This window comes from Petromyzon marinus, chromosome 55 (assembly GCF_048934315.1).
Source record: "Petromyzon marinus isolate PM22_M1 ecotype Great Lakes invasive population chromosome 55, UKy_Petmar_22M1.pri1.0, whole genome shotgun sequence".
NCBI classification, from domain to species: Eukaryota; Metazoa; Chordata; class Hyperoartia; order Petromyzontiformes; family Petromyzontidae; genus Petromyzon; species Petromyzon marinus.
The window spans coordinates 7347684-7368009 of NC_133721.1; the positions used below are offsets into that span (position 1 = coordinate 7347684).

The following is a 20326-nucleotide window of genomic DNA, read 5'->3' on the forward strand; positions in this document are numbered from 1 at the left end:
TGAGAATGAACGGGAGAATGAATAACACGGGAGTGAGTGAGAATCAACAGGGGAATGAATAACACGGGAGTGAGTGAGAATGAACGAGAGAATGACTTACACGGGAGTGAGTGAGAATGAATTAGGGAATGAATAATACGTTAGTGAGTGAGAATGAACGAGAGAATGAATAACACGGGAGTGAGTGAGAATGAACGAGAGAATGAATAACACGGGAGTGAGTGAGAACAAACGGGAGAATGAATAACACGGGAGTGAGTGAGAATGAACGGGAGAATGAATAACACGGGAGTGAGTGAGAATGAACGGGATAATGAATAAAACGGGAGTGAGTGAGAATGAACGGGGGAATGAATAACACGGGAGTGAGTGAGAATGAACGAGAGAATGACTAACAGGGGAGTGAGTGAGAATGAACTAGGGAATGAATAACACGGGAGTGAGTGAGAATGAACGGGAGAATGAACGGGAGAATGACTAACACGGGAGTGAGTGAGAATGAACGGGAGAATGAATAACACGGGAGTGAGTGAGAATGAACTAGAGAATGAATAACACGGGAGTGAGTGAGAATGAACGAGAGAATGAATAACACGGGAGTGAGTGAGAATGAACGAGAGAATGAATAACACGGGAGTGAGTGAGAACAAACGGGAGAATGAATAACACGGGAGTGAGTGAAAACGAACGGGAGAATGAATAACACGGGAGTGAGTGAGAATGAACGAGAGAATGAATAACACGGGAGTGAGTGAGAATGAACGAGAGAATGAATAACACGGGAGTGAGTGAGAATGAACGGGAGAATTACTAACACGGGAGTGAGTGAGAATGAACGGGATAATGAATAACACGGGAGTGAGTGAGAATGAACGGGAGAATGAATAACACGGGAGTGAGAATGAACGGGAGAATGACTAACACGGGAGTGAGTGAGAATGAACGGGAGAATGAATAACACTGGAGTGAGTGAGAATGAACGGGAGAATGAATAACACGGGAGTGAGTGAGAATGAACGGTATACTGAATAACACGGGAGTGAGTGAGAATGAACGAGAGAATGAATAACACGGGAGTGAGTGAGCATGAAGGAGATCGGGTATCCCAGACGTCAACAAGTTTGTCAACAATGAAGGGAGGCTTCGGGTAAATGTAAATAAAAACCCTAGGACAGAAAAGAAACGTTAATGAAAAGGAAAAAAAAATCAGACTTACAAACAAATATATATATAAATGAAAGTCTACCTGTCTGTTCCGATTATTTTTTACATTATTTTCAATGCTTACATGCTGGCTTTAATGCATGAGTGTGGTGTGTGTGTGTGATTGCGTGAATAGAAGCGTGATTGTGCGGATGAGATAGCGCGTGAGTCGGATTTCTGAATGTGTGAGAGTTTGTGAGTTCGCGGGTGAATCTCCTAACACGTGTACGTTATTAATTTGTTTCTAAATATATTCATTTTAAATAAGTGGTTCTGCTGATATTCATCATGAATATATACTGCTTAGGAAACTGCTGAACACTCACCACTGCTATTGATAATGATCAAACTATTACTGATGATAACTGTGACGCTAATACTAACACTGAAAATGATGCTACGATGCGAGTTGCAATCCCTGAAGACGCTAATTGCTCAAAACAATTGCTGCTGCTGCTGCTGATTGTTAACAGTCATTCACAAAACAAGTAAGTACCCGGGCAACGCCGGGTATTTCCTGCTCGTATGAGGTTGCCCATAAATGACGTCACGCGATTTTGGACGATTTTGACCCCCCCCCCCCTTCGTCACACGATGTCACAAAAAGTCAGCCCCCCCCCCCCCCTTACGAATATGACGTCACAAAGCTCTGCCCCCCCCCACAAAAAATATATAAAACATGCTTCAAATCGCTTTAAACTATTGTCATTGTGGTGCGTATTTAATGTGGCTTTGCACTCTGATGTTGTAGGAGAAAACATTTATTTAAACAGTCTATTTAATTAAGTAGAACGTTTTGATTTAAAGCTTTCGTGACTGCAGGGATTCATATTGTTGGTTCTTTCGGTAAAGTCACGTAGAATGGAAACAATAAAATATGTTTTATTATTTTATTATTTCCCTTCTACGTGACTTTACCGAAAGAACCAAGATTATAAGGAGAACGTGTTGTCTATATTTATTTAAAGTTGCGCATTTTGATGTGACGTCACATTTCTCAAACCCCCCCCCCCCTACCCCCCCATCGTCACACATCGTCACAGATTCTAGATTTAAAGCTTTCGTGACTGCAAGGATCCATACTCTTTGGTTCTATTCGGTAAAGTCACTCCAGCGCTGTCCCCTAGACAGTCTGGTCCCTTCACCTGATGAAGGCCACTTGTGTTGTGGCCGAAACGTCGTGATTGTTGTTGTTTTACTTTTTACCTACATGACTTTACCCAATAGAACCAAAGAGTATCGTCACAAATGTCTGACCCCCCCCCTCCCCCCCTTAGGTGCGTGACGTCATTTATGGACGGCCCCAATGTAAATACAAACAAATATGTAATAGCCGGTGTGGAAGCGGCCGCGCAAGAGGGTGGCCTGCATCTTCCAACCGCACGGCTGTCAACCCAGACGGCTTAGGCGTATTATTGCAACAGGGAAATTGAGTAGTTTCAGCTTCATACGGCGTACAGCCGTTTCAATATGGGCATTTTTTTTTGGGTCCATTAGTTTGTGTTTCTCCCTTGTGATGGGACTTTGTAGGATGAACGTTGAGATTTATAAGTGGCACGTGGTGACCATTAAGGTCTGAATTCGTCTATAATAAGGTTAGTCACTGATGAGCGGTTGACAGGAATGCAACCGGAAGCGTGGGGCTGTAGGCACTTGTCCTGCCACCTCGTGCGGAACGTCTGGCCAGATACAAGGATGACGATCCACACGTGTGGTGTGTGTTTGTGTGTGTTATCGCCACTCATCAAACCAAAGCGATAGACCTTCTCGTAAAAACGACTGCAGCGTGGATCTCCTTCAAAAGAGGAGGAACAGCAAAACGACACAAACTCTCTCTCTCTCGCCAACTTCGCCTTGTGCTCAGCCAACTTCGCCTGTACTCAGGCGAAGTTGGCGGTGTACAGAACGAGAAAAAAGATTCTAGATTTGAAGCTTTCGTGACTGCAAGGATCCATACTCTTTGGTTCTATTCGGTAAAGTCACGTAGGTAAAAAAAAAATCACGACGTTTCGGCCACAACACAAGCGGCCCTCATCAGGTGAAGGGACCAGACTGTCTCGAAGACAGCGCTGGAGTGAAACAGAGCCAAGCTCAGACAACGACCTTTAATTCCTCTCACGCAGCTTAAAGGTCGTGGTCTGAGCTTGGCTGTGTTTCACTCCAGCGGTGTCTTCGAGGCAGTCTGGTCCCTTCACCTGATGAAGGCCGCTTGTGTTGTGGCCGAAACGTCGTGATTTTTTTTTACCTACGTGACTTTACCTAATAGAACCAAAGATTAGAGAAAAAAAGATGCTGCAAGGTGACACTGACGGCTGCTCTGCGGTGCTTCCAGTGTTCAGAGGCCTGCTCAAGGCGCGGCTCCTGCTGGTTCACGCCACGTACCACACACACGTGTCGGTGATGTGCAGCGCGTCTTCTTCGAACGCTGGGGAGCCGGAAAAGCCCCTCTCTGTACCAGCGTGTTCACCTTCTGAAGCGCTCGCTCGTCAGCGTGGCGTGCGCGATGAACACCACCATCACCACCACCACGTGCCTTTTCTTTCGTGTTGTGCGCGACGCATTTAGCGCCACAGCGCGTGGATTTATAGCGTTTATTTTCATTTGTGTTGCTGGTGACTTTGTGTATTTCATATCGGAATCGCCTCCAGTGCTGTTGCCGCTGGCGGCAATAAAAGTTGTTTAAAAGTCAAAAAGTCTCTCTCCCGATGCCCTCTCGTCGTGGCCATCAGTAGGACACCTCCACTTGGCTCCTGAGCCCAGACTGCTGCCATGCGCGAGAACGTCATTAGCAGTCAGTGCGTAACAAAATAAAGTGCTGGTGCGGTGCGTAACTATTTGTAAATGAATAACACTGAGAGTAGAACATTTGGAGAGTTAGTGGGGTTTTTTTTCACGATCAGTAAAGATATGCCAAGGGAAAGCCGCGTGTGCGTGTCCGTGTGCGTGCGCGCATTCACGGGGAAGATACAACAAAGCAAGGGTGGTTTTCACATCACGGCGTCGAAGCGCCCCTTTCCTGCGAATTAGCCAGACGTTTCGTGGCCAGCCCCAATGGGTGGTCTCCGCGTGCGCCTGCTCGCGAATTGCTTCGTGCTGGCTGCTCTGAGTCTTCGCGTGAGCTCGGTAAGTCACCGATGTGAGCCGCTTACGCGCGCCCCGTTGTTGGACCTCTTTCGCACCCGCACCGTAGCCAACCGACGCATCACGTTACGACGACCAAATGCGTCACCCGCTTTGCCAATTGATGCCGGCACCCTTTCGCCGTTGTGGCCGTGGTTGTCGTATGGTTAGCGCGTGAAGACTCCCGTTGTAGAGGTCGCAGGCTCGATCACCTGTCGCGGCAGTTGAAGCAACAGGGGTGGGCGGGGAGGGGGGGGCATCTTAAATCCGCACGTTCTCTCTCTCCGCACGGCCGTGCAAATGGAGATCGCCAAAGACTATCATATCGCCAGGCCGCGGCGTGGTGGCGTAAAGTGTTGGTACGTCCACCCACCTAGTTCAACAAATATGGCCATTGTGGAAGACGCCTGGCCATCGCGGTGGTCAGCACCATGTCAGTTAAACACTCGCGACTGATGTTACCCACTGCAGGGAATTTCACTGGTGGAGTGTGTGGATTATTGTTCCACTGCTCCCCCCCCCCCCCAGATATCACCCTACAGCATTCTACATTGTTGTATCATGTTAAAATGAACACGTGCGTCGCAAAAATTTTTCTCTCGTTGTGTGGGTTTTTGAAAGCCAGGACTCAGTTGACGCCTTACTCTGGCGCCTGGTTATGAAGCCTGCATTAACCACACGTGTTGGTGGTGAACATGCAAACAATTCTAGATTTGAAGTTTTCGTGACTGCGATGATCCACACTCTTTGGTTCTTTCGGTAAAGTCACGTAAGTAAAAAAAAGTAAAGTTAATCAAATCACGACGTTTCGGAGGCAACACAAGCTTCCGTCATCAGGTGTAACTAGAACAGCTTGTGTCGCCTCCGAAACGTCGTGACTTGATTAACTTTATTTTTTTAATTTTATACTTACGTGACTTTACCGAAAGAACGAAAAACATGCACAAGGCATTGTCTTTGAAACTGATTGGCCTACACCAGAGACAGCCTTCTTCATGATCTAGTCTCACCAGTGTCAGACACAGAGTAGACAAACGTCGAACAGCACAAAGACAATGCATGATTCCTTGCAAAAGGTATTCAAATTTGGCGTTTGAACATCTTAACCACCTTGTTTTATTGCCAGAAAGGGTAAAACCTATTCTTATTTTTCACAATCTGTTGCTGGAAAAAAAAAGGTGCCGTGATATGTACGTACGTGCGTTGAACTTCTTTCGCATCCACACTCTTTGATTCTTTCGGTAAAGTCACGTAGGGAGAAAAAATAAAAAGATCGCGACGTTTCGATCGCCACGCAAGCAATCGTCCTCAGTTGGGGGCGATTGCTTGTGTGTCGATTGCTTGTGTGACGATTGCTTGTGTGTCGATTGCTTGTGTGACGATCGAAACGTTGCGATCTACTATTTTATTTCTACCCACGTGACTTTACCGAAAGAATCGAAGAGTATGGATTCCGGCAGTCACGAAAGCTTCAAATCAAAATTCATATTCTTTTCGCATCGTTCGTAGACAACCGTGCGAATCGGAGGCGCGGTTGGATATGCCAACAATATGCGCGCGTGTATTAATGCCTCCGCTTGCTTTCCAATTTTGTTGTTGTTATTCGCCTTTATTTTTCAGCTATGTACATCGTTCTTCAATGAGACTGATGGTCCCATGTGTGGGAATATCTGTAAAGGTGATGTGTGCACACACACACACACGTACACCCAAGGCTTCATTGTACAATTTGCACAACACACAACTGGCAGCGTTATTAAAACAACAACATCTACCATCGCCAAGTAGTTAGTGGACGTGATTAGCTTAGTGTGAGCACAGAGTGTGCGTGCAATTGCAGTCACTTGCGTCGATAAATTCGTCTCGGGAGATGCGTGGTGTTTATTCCCACTTGCCCCAACAGTCTACGTAGGACAGTTGTGGGATCTTTGTCTTTATCTCTACTTGTGGGGTTCAGCGGTGGCGCAGTGGTGAGCACACTGCTCTTACCTGGACGTTGATTCCTGGCCATTGCTGGCATCGGTGGTGAATATCTGAGCCAGTCCCGGGTGCATTCCCTTAGTCATCTCTCGCCTAACCAGTGCCTGGGCACGGTGCGTCAACGTCCGTGTTTGGGTGGACAAAGTGGGCCTTGCGTGGTGCTGATCCAGCCTTGTGGAGGCGGCGAGGCTTGGTGGATGACGCACATTTTTATTTTATCAATGTGAAACTCCCTACCTGTGTGGGACGTCGACAAAGAGCCACGCCCTGGCTTGCCAGCAGGCAGGACAGCCAATGGGGGCCCCACCTGCTCCATCTGTATGGGATACAGTGTTGCCCCCTCGCATGCGTGGGTTATTCGCCGGGTGCTCTGTATTCTTCCCACGTGCACAAACACGCGTGCATTATATTGGCCGATAAACACCTTAATATATAGGGGGACCGCAGAGCTTTGTGGGGGAGAATTTGGCGCCGGCTCGCCGTCTGGCTGCCTGCCTCACTTTCCTGCCGATACTGTGCAGGGTCACGAGTTTAAATCATGAATGAGTATGCCAGCTTCCATGGCTGCGTACCCGTGGGCAGTAGTAATGCAAGTGGATCCGTAATCAGTGCTACATGTATTGTCATCCGGGCTTCCGATTCCCGACGATGCGCTTCCTTCAAGGTCACGAGGACAGCCCTTTATCAATCCACTGCTGGATGACGGGGTTCCCATCCCAGTAGGGAGATTATTTGACCAAATGTTGCCATGCTGATGATACGGGAGCCTATACGGTACAGTACAATAGTGGATGTTGCTGCACTGTCCTCTGCTGCCTACCATGCTCCCACACAGGCTACATGACAAGCTGTTTGCTATGGTGGGGGTCCCCCACGACCAACTCACGATCCATATTCAACTCTGCTTAGCGTCTCAGAATTTGGGATTCAAAGGTCAAACTTTATCCTTCACCGTAAATGAGTACTGCGCCCGGCGTGGCATGCAAATATCAGCACTGGGAAGACGCAGGCGGCCGGGAATGACTGTTGACCATGCCACCCACACGTATGCCATATCATAAACCCTGTGTGTATATCCCAATAGTCTGTTAAGCCGTATCTATGGATCATTGTCTGTGTGTGTGTGGTCCGCGTGATTACTTCACAGATACAAGTGTTAAGGTGAGGATCAGTCTGAAGAAGCAGCTGGGTGAGAATGCGGTGAGTTTTGCACAAACTCCTTGTGAAAAAAAAACAAACGCAGTAGATGCCTGGGTTTGACCTTCCACGAAGCTCATGGTCCACTGCACAAACCATGGCAGATGCGGTTACCTGATGCAGCAAATGGAAACGTAATAACTCTCCAGGAGTGTGCGACCGCGGTGATACAGAACAGACCGTACGACGTAAAGCAAAACAACGCCCTATTCACAAATACGACGGAGACATCGCAGCGATACACGACTCCACTGCCCCCGACCACGGTTGTCTGGCTCGACCACTGGCATGTAAAATTGTAGTTGTTGCATTGCGTCTACATCAGCAGGCGACACGTAAGAAGAAGAAGAAGACTCAAGGAATTCGGCAGCACTGCGCATGTGGACTGCGGCTCAGAGTCTAAATGAACCCGGTGGTGTTTAACTCGAATACTTAACGATTAACCTTTCTCAGCAAAAGAAAGTAATGATTGAATCAAGGAAAAATCGAACATCTACCCTAAACAAACACGCAAGTAATTCTCCCTTAAGACATTAAGCCATTTTCCATTCCCATGTAAACACACCTTGTGATTAAACGCCTGGATCTCTTCATACATGATCACGTACTTCTGCAGCCTTCTGGAACACTCTTCCTTTTGATATAAGGAAGCCAATGGGAGCAATGTTTTTATTTTAAATCTAGGTTGAAAACTAATTTCTTTAAAGCTGATTTTTGTGTTTAGTTTGTTGTCCTTCCCCAGCATCTCCGATTAGCACGGTTGGCTACGTACGGTGTGAAAGAAGTTCAACATACACTGCATATATACATGAATACACGTGTGTATGCAGTGCGGATTCATGTAAGCTTGCCTATTTTGTAATGAAAATGTGGTTATTTATCTTTGATGCTGTCTTTTTTTTCAATTGCGTTCCTCCCAACAGATATTTTATGTTCGTTTGGGAAACGATGTGCTTTAGGTGGCTTTTGTTTTTCTCTTACATGAATGGAACCGTTCGCGGCCTTGTTTTAGAAAGTGATTCAATCATTACCTGCGATTCGTATTAATTGGTTGTTATAATGACTATGTTGTGAGCATATCTGAGATGGCTAATACGTTCTCTGAGCTGACGTTGATGCCTTTATTTATACTGGTAGGAACCTCCTGGTTACACCAGCCCACAGGGGATTATTGTGTCCGTCCGTCCGTCGTGCATCCAAAAATGTGAGGGGTGGGGCTGGGTGGAGAGGGGAGGGTGGGGAGGGGTTGGGTGGGGAGGGAAGGGCTGGGTAGGGAGGGGACGGTGGGGAGGGGCTGGGTGGGGGGTGGTAGGGGTTTGGGGCTGGGTGGGGAGGGGCTGGTCACCCGGTGGTGCCCTTATAAAACTCAACGTTTAACCTACTCACGCCAGCTTGTGCCCTCCCACACATAAAATGTGAAAAAGTGGCGTTTATTTTAAAATTTTCTTGCTGTGGTTTTCACACCTGATGATGATTGCTTGTGTTGCAATTGAAACGTCGTGAGAATTTAATAGTTTCATTTTTATTATTTTATTATTTCCCTTCTACGTGACTTTACCGAAAGAACCAAGACGATGCTGAGACAATCAAATAAAGAGGTGCACAAACACAGGAGGGATTGTTTTTTTTTCATGGAAGTTTATCACCAAAAGCGGCATACATTGTGCCTGAAGAAGACTCAGTGCACAATACCGGTGATCTCGTGCGGATCACAAACAGTGGCGCTGACAAAGAACACGGAACTGAAAGCTCGATAAGTGGACACTTGGAATTACGCTTGCAGAGAGAGAGAGAGAGGGGTTCGAGAAACAAACACAACACACTAATCAGAGGACTCACATCGACTCTGAACATAAGTGGGCTTAGGCAGAACACATCACTCCCTGAGATGGTTTCCTGCGATCGGACAGGGCTTGTGACAGAATGGCAGCCAAAAGGACAGCGGCCACTGTAGAGATGGAGTGACGTGGTTAGCTCATATGCAGGGAGTCAGGTGACTTTGGTCAGTGTTAAGAATTAAAAAAAAATCAGTTTGATTAAACAAAAAATCCTGTTCACCTAAAAGGTATTTGTTTTCCTTGTGTCCACCCGTCGAACTCCCGCCTGCATGCCCACGCGCGCGTCTGCCAGTATGTGTGGGACGACTCGGAGCTGTTCCTCTTCCGAAGCGCCGTCGCCTACGCGATGCGTAAAAGCCCCGAGCAGCACGACGCCTTCACGTGAGCGATGCACGCAGCCCACGGGCACTTCCCATCACATCTTCTGGGTTCTTTCGGTAAAGTCACGGAGAAGGGAAACAATAAAATAACAACATCTGTGTTCGGAGGAGAGGAGGGGGGGGAGACGGGGGTGGTGGATGCGGTATTGGAGCCACCGTGGGCGTGAACAATCAACTAAGACCCGATTGTTCGCGCTTACGGCGGCTTTCAGACCGCATCCATTATTTTAGTCTCCCCCCCTCCTCTTTTCCGAGCATGGATGGACTCGTCCATCTGAATGGCTGCCAGGTCGCTCACCGTGCTGCTAACGTTAAAAGGGCCGCCAGCTTTATTCAAAATTTTCTTGCTGTGGTTTTCACACCTGATGATGATTGCTTGTGTTGCAGTCGAAACGTCGTGAGAATTTTATTTATTTTATATATTTTTTTTTTATTTTATTGTTTCCCTTCTACGTGGTGACTTTACCGAAAGAACCAAGAATGTGAATCCCTGCAGTCACGAAAGCTTTAAATCAAAATTTTAAAGTTCCCATCACATTGAGCTCGCAAGAAGGCGCTGCTGCGTTAGGATGAGCCATCCTCGTCGTGGCACTTGAAGGGATTTCAGAAGAAGTTCGGTGATATCTGCTTCCATCGACCGTTACCTTGCACTGCTTCACGAGAGATCCAAATTAATTGTTCCCATGAATGTCGATGACACAACTGATGGCACGACTGAAACATAACATGTCTTTGTTATATTGTTGTTGTTTTGATTGAAAGCTTGGTTCTTTCAGTAAAGTCGCGTAGAAGGGAAACAATAAAACAATACAAAAGTATAAAACAATAAAATTCTCACGAGGTTTCGACTGCAACACAAGCAATAATCATCAGGCGATGATTGCTTGTGTTGCAGTCTAAACGTCGTGAGAATTTTATTGTTTTATATATATATTTTATTGTTTTATTGTTTCCCTTCTACGTGACTTTACCGAAAAAACCAAAAATATTGTTGTTGTTGTAACTTTCTCACCCGCTTCTGCTGGACATCTGTGAAAACGAGCTCGATAGCTCATCGGATTGCTCCAGTCTAAATAAATAATCTGCTAAAGATTATGATTCTGAAGAAATTGTTGGGGGGGGGGGCGGTGGAGGAGGAGGAATCACACGCGCAAAAATAAAACCAAAAAGCATAACGTATCCGAGCACTCTCCCCATGACATTCGACAGCACAGCTGCGATATATTTGCTTTTTTACGAAGACAAAAAAAAAAAGTTGTTCACCTTCATCAATGACATACGACCCAACCACGTTGCCCGAGCAGGACCGAACACGTGATCGTGTGCGCCAAGACGAAGAGAATCTCCTTCTACTTTGCGGTGATGAATCCGAAGCTGACGCACACCCTGGTGGAGAAACAGCAGCTGGTGCGTGCCATCAGGTCAGTGGCCACCCCCGGCACGCCCCACGTCGCCTTCCTAGACAATAAATCGACCGCTCGTGCGCGATGCAGCGTTGGCAGTGGCGCACAAGCGAAGCGTCAATCACGCCGGCCTGGGGAAGAAACAACGCGCTACGGGTTTTAGAACCGAGGCCGACCGCTGGGGTGGCTACGCTCATGGGAAAATGCCGCGTCGAGCAAAATACCGCGTTCGGCAAATAATGTAACCTAATGGGAAGCAATGGGGTTGCGTTCCTGGGTCCGAAATCATAACCCCCCCCCCCCCCTTTCTGTTTGTTCGACTCGTTCTGAAAGATTCCCACCCTCGTTATTGTACGAAAAGCAGGGGACGGCAGCCTGCTGCTCCCCACCGCCGTCTCGTATTCACCACTTGCATTGCGGCTCTTGAAACATAGAGGGGTTCGTTTTTTTTTTTGGTACCGAATTCGCAAAAAATGTACTCGTGTTATGTTAGTTGCTGACCAATGTGCTACTAAAGCATGCCGGGTCGCTCCCCATGTCTTGTGTGTGTTTGTACACTCTTCATTTTTCAATTTCATCATGACACAAACTCCCACCACCCCCCACCCCGTCTCCATTCCAGTTCGACGTTCGCTCCCCCCCCCCCAACGCTGTCACTTAGGCACGTAAATATTGAACAGCTTCGTCAGTAATACTGCCTTGAAAGAGAAAATTGACGAATGCGTCATATCGTTTTTTTTGTCGTGTTGTGCTGTCGTGCACACCGCCAACGCAGTGTCGCCAAATGATGTACACGATTGAACATGTCCCAGCACATGTTGTACATTTTATGTTAAGTAACTTATTCAAAAGTGTATCGGATGTCTCATCATTGTATTATTACGACTACGTTCTTGCATTCCAAATGAATTATAAAATGTAGTTTTTTTTTCCGCCTCCCCGGTTCTGGGTAGCCGGGGTTTTACTGTGCCATATTCCTCAGCTTATAAGATGCCCTGGAATATAAGACGCAACTCGTAAACACCACCCAGATTATAAGACGCACCCTAACTTCTACTTTAGAATACTGTACAGGGGAGAAGCGGTGTGTTTTCTGTAACCTGGAGGATACAACGACAGGTGGCATGTCAGGCAAGAAGCAGGCGCATTGCCTGAAATGTTGCCTATCATCGTATTTAGTCTTCCGTAAGGGCAGTGTCATTGACGAATGGGTTTAAGTGTTAGGTGACCTCACTGCTACCACGACATTGCCCGACACACCCCAGCGCCTCCGATTAGCACGGTCGTTCACGTTACGGTGCGAAAGAAGTTCAACGTGCACAACGCACCCCACTCCAACGGCAACCAGTGACGCCGATCCCCTGGCCTTGAAGGTTGTCGCGTCCACGCATGAACCGGGCCTTCATGCTGGACGTGAGGACGCTGGAGTTCGTGGGCATCAAGCCGACGCTGGCTCCGACGCGCTCCGCGTTCAAGAATGCGTGGCTCGTGGCCTACGGCGTCGTGAGCGGGGCTTCCGTCCTGGCAATCATCGCCCTCTTCGCGGACGCGTGGCGCAAGCGATACAGGTGAGCGAGGCATGGCCCTCCGGATCCTCATTATAATAATGACGGTGGGCAAGTGCGGGACCGATGGGTGAGGTGAGTCGGGGGGGGGTGGGGGGGGTGGTGGTGGCGGTCGGCGCTGGCCACCAATGCGTAATCATTTGTGAAATTATTTTTGTCAACGGTGTTTTTTCGTTTGAATTCAACGATGACTCGGGGTGGTCGAAAATCATCGAAAGCAAGACGATGATGAAGACGACGACCCCTAAGCCCTAAGACGAATGTGTTACTGACGAAACAAAAATAATTGGTCTCATTCATGACGCAGAACGAAGATCATTTATGATGGGAAACCGCAGTGCACTGAGGTATACCGAAAATGGTGAATTTATATATATGACCAGCATATAAAATTAGTTACTGAGTTCATTAATTGGCTGATTTGATAATAGTTGAGGGGCTAAGAGTGAACAAACGACGTTTTTTTTGCTTGAGTCGACTGTCCTAAGAGAATTGCTGTAATAAAATAAAAAAGCGTAAACTAAATTACCGCTGCTTGAGAATAAGCAGCGATTCCTAGGTCATCGCCATCCCTAACCTGGTAAACCACAAAAGTATCCAAGCATCGACCCCAGATGTTAATCACACTACCATAGCCACTTCAGGATTCTTAAACCATGTCGTGAGGCGATGGATAATAAATAATGTTGACAAATTTAACACTGCTCTCCAAGCGAGTATATGATTGGATCGGGTTCTGGTGACAATTGGGGCAGTTCCATTGTCAACTGTATGAAGAAAATGGAGCAAGTTGATGAAATAAAAAATATCCCATTGAACCCATTATTCCATTTCCACCTATTTCGCTTATTATTACATTTCGCTATTTAACCTATACCTACACATATAACTGCACGATGTATAACGACGAACCGTGTTTTCTGCTTGGCTGTGCCTAGGCAGAGAAGAAGTCTTAAGCCAGAGGCCACCAATTACCCCGCAGACGAACTCCCCACAGAGACCAGCGGTACGACCCAGCACAACGGAGATGCCTTCACCGCCCTCTAGGCCAACATGGCGAGAAGTTAACTCCATCGCCTGGTATGCCTCAGGTTCGTGGGTTCGATCCCGAACCACGACGCTCGCTGTATATTTGGAGTTCCACACGTTTCCCTCTCCCCGTGGTCGTGTTTTTTTGCTGTGGGTCCTCCGGTTTTTCCCCTCCACATGTGGAATCGACATCGCGTGTTTTGAGTATTTGGCTGCGATAAATTTCGACGTGATAAGCCACTTCGTTGAGCTATCATTTGTGCTCAGTCGCTTCTGAGAAAATTCTATATACAGTAGCTCAGTGGGCCTTACCTGGTAAAATGAAAAAAAAGTTTTAAAGAGTTTGGTGAGGGCCTAGTGCCCTTATCGTTTTAGGGGTTCCTCTTTGCATAATGAATTCCATCCCTCTACCATTTTACCACCACCCATGCCCCATTCCACACTCTCCATTGTCATTCACCTTGTTTTTTTGTTGAGTTTTAACTTAAAATGTGGGACACTAATTGTAAAGCTAAATCAAATTGAACATTAACAAAGCTTTATTTTATATTCTGGCATTAAACCGGCAGGTGCTATGGATTAGAATGTATCATCAGCGTTGTGTTTCAACCATTTTAATATTTGTGGCCTTGAGCTGTAGCCTCTAAAATCCTCTGCGTTAATGCTGCCCTGCTCACTGCCACCCACAGGATTGCCCCATGTGTTGTACTGCACCCTTTAACGTATTCGTTCGGCAGCGTTTTGCATAACAACTACTTAATTTTTTAGAAAATATTGTTTTTAATAAGGTGAGAACTCAAGGGACAAGGAGTCGCATTTTCAAGAGTGAAAAAACATTGCATAAAGACGAAGTACATCATTGACGCAAATTGATGCATATATTGTGGAGTATTAGAGTAATAACACAAGTAGAACATGGAGTATCTCCACAAAGAACTCAAATTGGTCTAGCCCTTCAACTTATTGACTCTTCAGACCAATATCATCCAGCAGATTGTCTTTAATCAAGAAAACTCTGCACCGAATTCGACCTTCCAAATATTCTAGCAATGAACATCCCACAACCTAGCAGCATCTGTTTCACAAGCTTCACTCTGCTAATGAGTACAGCAATGAAGCAAATGCAAATGAGACCAAAAGCAACCACATTAAATGAGAAATTAAAAATAACACTGTTTACCAACATATGATAATAACAAAAATGTGTTTCCTATTAATAAAAGGTGGCTTAAACAAAATGAAACTTTAAAAAAAGCATCCATCGTAAAATGTAATTGCAGAAACGTAGACGTTATATTGTCCACTAAGAGGCATGTAATGATTCAGCCCCACAGCAATTGGATCCGTTTCTCTTTTATCCAGTTACAATCCGATTCACAATCCAATTATTGTCGGTTAATTAACAAAATAATAATCTTGTGCGTATTTATATAGTTTGCAATAGAATGTAAAAAAACGTACCACCCTTGAAATTTGATGCATCGTCATTATCTGGGGTCACGATTGGATTAGAAGAAAAAAAATCGTTGCGTCTGACTTAATCCTCATTTGTATTGCTTTTTTAGTGTATGCTTGTACAGTGTCGTTGGTTCAGTTCGTCTAAACGTAACATAATACAATGTGCACGTATGAATTGTAAACAATCGATTGTCACGCATGATGCAGATATGAAGAAATCAATGCCTCATTACATGCCTAGTATTTAAAACTATGTTATCGCATTACATGTGGCCTTGCAATTAACAATAAAAAAAAATACGTTCAATACAACTCCTGTCCATGTAAATAACAAACACAGACACTTAGTGTGTTGCGTCAATTCCTACACGAAAAGAGGTCATCCTTGAATTATGTCGGCGTCAATGCGACTCACGTGTGAAGATGCACACATCTGAATCTCAATACACACTGCTATTACCCTGCCCTAAGCTTTGCAAATTCTAATTTATATGCATATCTTCAAGTCAGTTATCTGAAATGTGCCAGTATGTGGGTCTGATTGGAAATGGAGCCCTATAAATAACTTCATCCCATTGCTCCGCCAAAATCAAATGGGTTCTCGGTTTAATACGAGCCTATTGCCCCGGGAATGACAGACTGATGATGACTCATCTACTGGTGGCTACCAGAGTACCCCGGGCTCTCGCATAATGTCCGTGATGTAGTCACTTCTAGTCTGTTGATGGTCGGCGATGCGGGCAATCGACTCATCTCGACGAGCTGTACACGATGCGCCGCTACCGTGCGTACTGCGAGCGTTCAGGGTTTCGGCGCAATCGCCCTCGCTGCGTTTCGACATCGCGGAGTGTGGCACCGATTTCGGATTGATTGGTTACCCCAGTCGCGGAGTGAAGTAGACCCCTGAAGAAAAATATTGTCCCAGAAATAAAGTATTTACCTATTTTCCCGCATATAACCCGCGGGGTATACCACTTTTTTTACAAACAAAACAAGACCCTGCGGGGTATATGGAGGTGCGGGCTATCCCAAAAATATTTTACACGTGTGACATGTCCTAGCTCGTTACATGTTTTCATGGTAAGACTATCCACTATGCAACGCTTACCTTTGACTAAAGCACTGCTGAATAAACCACTCAGACTAAAATTGCACATGCTATCACGTTTTAAATGAATTGCTTGTACAATTAAACGACAATGTTTGAAGTGCGCGCACTGTTTACCGGCGACGGGAGAGCTGGGAGGGAGAGAGAGGTGGGGGGTGGGGCAGAGCAAGATCTGCGGCGGCGACGGGAGAGCTGGGGAGAGCGAAAGGTGGGGGGAGGGCGAGGTGGGGGGTGGGGCAGCCGGGAGGAGGGACAGATCATTGACAAGATCCTCCCGTGTAGTTCTGGGATGATTCCTCACCGTTCTCATGATCATTGCAACTCCACGAGGTGAGATCTTGCATGGAGCCCCAGGCCGAGGGAGATTGACAGTTCTTTTGTGTTTCTTCCATTTGCGAATAATCGCACCAACTGTTGTCACCTTCTCACCAAGCTGCCTGGCAATGGTCTTGTAGCCCATTCCAGCCTTGTGTAGGTCTACAATCTTGTCCCTGACATCCTTGGAGAGCTCTTTGGTCTTGGCCATGGTGGAGAGTTTGGAATCTGATTGATTGATTGCTTCTGTGGACAGGTGTCTTTTATACAGGTAACAAGCTGAGATTAGGAATACACCTAATCTCAGCTCGTTACCTGCATTAAAGACGCCTGGGAGCCATAAATCTTTCTGATTGAGAGGGGGTCAAATACTTATTTCCCTCATTTAAATGCAAATAAATGAATAACATTTTTGACATGCGTTTTTCTGGATTGTTTTGTCACTGTTCAAATACACCTACCATTAAAATGATAGACTGATCATTTCTCTGTCAGTGGGCAAACGTACAAAATCAGCAGGGGATCAAATACTTTTTTCCCTCACTGCATCTCACTTGGAGGTCACAAGAGGAAGGCTGGTTTGCCCCATCCTATTGTCATGAATAAATGGGACAATATCATTCTGATGATTTCAGCAATTGTGAGATTAATTTACATGCAACAGTACATATTAAATGGCTGCGTGAGATAAGAGACACCTTGACTTGAATTTTATTTCAACAACAGAAATCTACTCGTGACCATCACCGATGATCTTTCCATGGACAGACGAAGACCTTCCAAAGCAATCTGTCACGTTCTCTTGATGGAACTGTGGTGCCACAGCAACGAAGCCGCTCCGTCGGAGCCGTGCCTGCGGCGGGGGTGCTGCAGCAACGAAACCGCCCGGCTTCCGTCACAGCGCTTCCCCCACCAGCCCACACATGAACACACACACCCCACATAGAGACCCCACATGAACACACACACCCCACATAGAGCCCCCACATGAACACACACACACCCACACCCACATAGAGCCCCCACATGAACACACACAGATAGAGCCCCCATATGAACACACACACCCCACATAGAGCCCCCACATGAACACACACACCCCACATAGAGCCCCCACATGAACACACACACACCCACATAGAGCCCCCACATGAACACACACACATAGAGCCCCCACATGAACACACACACATAGAGCCCCCACATGAACACACACATCCCACATAGAGCCCCCACATGAACACCCCCCCCCCCCCACATAGAGCCCACACATGAACACACACACCCCACATAGAGCCCCAACATGAACACCCCCCCACATAGAGCCCCCACATGAACACACACACACACACCCCACATAGAGCCCCCACATGAACACCCCCCACATAGAACCCCCACATGAACACACACACCCCACATAGAGCCCCCACATGAACACCCCCCACATAGAACCCCCACATGAACACACACACACCCACATAGAACCCCCACATGAACACACACACACCCACATAGATCCCCACATGAACACCCCCCCACATAGAGCCCCCACATGAACACACACACACACCCCACATAGAGCCCCCACATGAACACACACACCCCCCCCACATAGAGCCCCCACATGAACACACACACACCCCCCACATAGAGCCCCCAAATGAACACACACCCCCACATAGAGCCCCCACATGAACACACACACCCCCACATAGAGCCCCCACATGAACACACACACCCACACATAGAGCCCCCACATGAACACACACACCCACACATAGAGCCCCCACATGAACACACACACACCCCCACATAGAGCCCCGAGGGGAAGTCACCTGGCCAACAGGTTTTCACCCGGAAGCCCTCTCATGGGACCAATCTTCACGGTTTCCTGCGACCAGGGAATTGGGCGACCTCCCCCGAGGGTAACTCGCACCGCGGCGCCATGACCTGGATGGAGGTTGTATGGTCACGACGGGGCTGCTCAGCCGCCGCGGATAGAGCGGGACACTCGACACGGGTCAGCAGGCAGGTAGAGGGTGGGGCGGAGCAACGAGCGGCGGTAAGAACAGGGCGGCCCTCTGATTGGCAGGACGAATGCGCTTGTTTAAAGAGTAAAAAGCGGACGTCGGAGAGAGCACCGATCCGATTAGCGAGGAGCGTGAAATCCGAGGCTCCTGATTGGACGAGAGGCCAGCGGATTAGCGGCAAGTTATCTTTGATGTAAGGACAACAAAAAAGGGCAGGGAAGGAAGGGGCAGTCAGTCGTGTTCTTCTGGGGTCAAGGATTGGAGGAGTCATCGTGCCTGCCACTGGATCGTCCGTGAGACGAGTCGCAGCGCAGCCAGGCCACGTTCCCAGCGAGGACTACGTACAGCCTGGCCTTCCCGCGGCTTCCTACACCTCGGAGTCGAACCGTGAGTACGCAGGAGAGAGGTGAGATTAAGGGGAATATCCTTAGGGAGAGTGATTAGGGAAAGATGAGACAGATTGAGTCCTAGACCACCGGGAGATAGGTTAGACCTGCCCTGCTGGCCCACACTGACACGGGTAGTTTAGCTACGTTAATCGCGGAGAATAAATCGCCAGTAGTCAATAAACCTTGTCGTGTCGTCCCTGCGAGTGCGGAGAGGAGTGCATGTGCGGTGAGCCTTCTCGTTGTGGTATTCTGTGTTTGCGCACGAGCGTGTATTGTACCCGCGTGTGTGCGCTCGCCGCTGCGTGTAGCTCGTAGTTAACGTGTACGCGAGGTAGACGGGCGGCGTGCATGCGAGATTAACTGTGTAGCTCGTGGTTAGCGTGTGTGAGAGATACACGGGCGGCGCACCCGCGAGGTTGTTCACAGAGCCCTTTAAACCTGCTCCGGGGCACCTCCTCCAATCGGCTGCGCGCGTACGAGTGACGCCCCTGCCCTCCGACCCCCGACCCCGGGTCCTGCGCGTGCGATTGGTGCGCGGCGCCGGGCAGGTAGCCGCGTCGAATTTTGGTGGCTACGTGCCAGCCCGAATCATGCCCCGAGGGGCCACAGCGAAGGGGGGGGGGGGGGAGTCGGTGAGCAGTAACCCTCCCCAGGACACGGAAGAGGGGAGTAGTGGTTCCCACGTGAGCGAGGGGACGGGAGTCAGCCTCCCCGACAGAACATCCCACATCTGGTTCCAGCACACGAGCTAATGTCATCACTCCACCTTTGTGTTGCACCTCCTCTCAGGCGTGCTCTCCCATTCTGCCCCCCCCCCCCGACTGGACATCTGTGAAAGAAGGCTTCATAGCTCATCGGATTCCTCCAGTATAAATACATATTCTGATTCTGCCTTCACTCCGTTGTTAGTCGTGAACACGGCCCATCATCACTTCTGGTGACATGACCTGCCAAGCCCACTTACCGGAGCACAAAAAAATAATGCTCACAAACATGAAATACCTTTCTTTAACCATGTTTCATAATAATCAGCCATTACAAATCCACTGCTGGATGAAGGCTTCCCTAAGCCACTCACATGTCTCTCTGGCTAGAATTATACAAAAAATATATATATATTTTTTACCTTAAGCAGTATCTGCCTAGACGGCAACTTTTGGAGGTTTGTTATCGACGAAGTCAGGTTTAACTTCGCTTTCTCCAGTATTTGACCGTCTCATGTCGCAGCTCCCTAAACCACAGTGCGTGAATGACGGCGCTCGCCACAGCGGGCACTACGGTGATGCACAAGTCGGAGTACTTCTTGTCTAA

General features: G+C 47.6%; 1 protein-coding gene across 1 annotated transcript; it reads left to right on the forward strand.

The window, feature by feature from the left end:
• Nucleotides 1-4088: 4088 nt before the first annotated feature.
• On the forward strand, nucleotides 4089-16325 carry CLTRN (collectrin, amino acid transport regulator). Its single transcript, XM_032975270.2, has 7 exons — nucleotides 4089-4326; nucleotides 5944-6001; nucleotides 7451-7503; nucleotides 9631-9719; nucleotides 11023-11139; nucleotides 12495-12689; nucleotides 13625-16325. Exons 1-7 carry the CDS (start codon nucleotides 4255-4257, stop codon nucleotides 13731-13733), a joined length of 693 nt encoding a protein of 230 aa, XP_032831161.2. The 5' UTR covers nucleotides 4089-4254; the 3' UTR covers nucleotides 13734-16325.
• Nucleotides 16326-20326: the final 4001 nt, after the last annotated feature.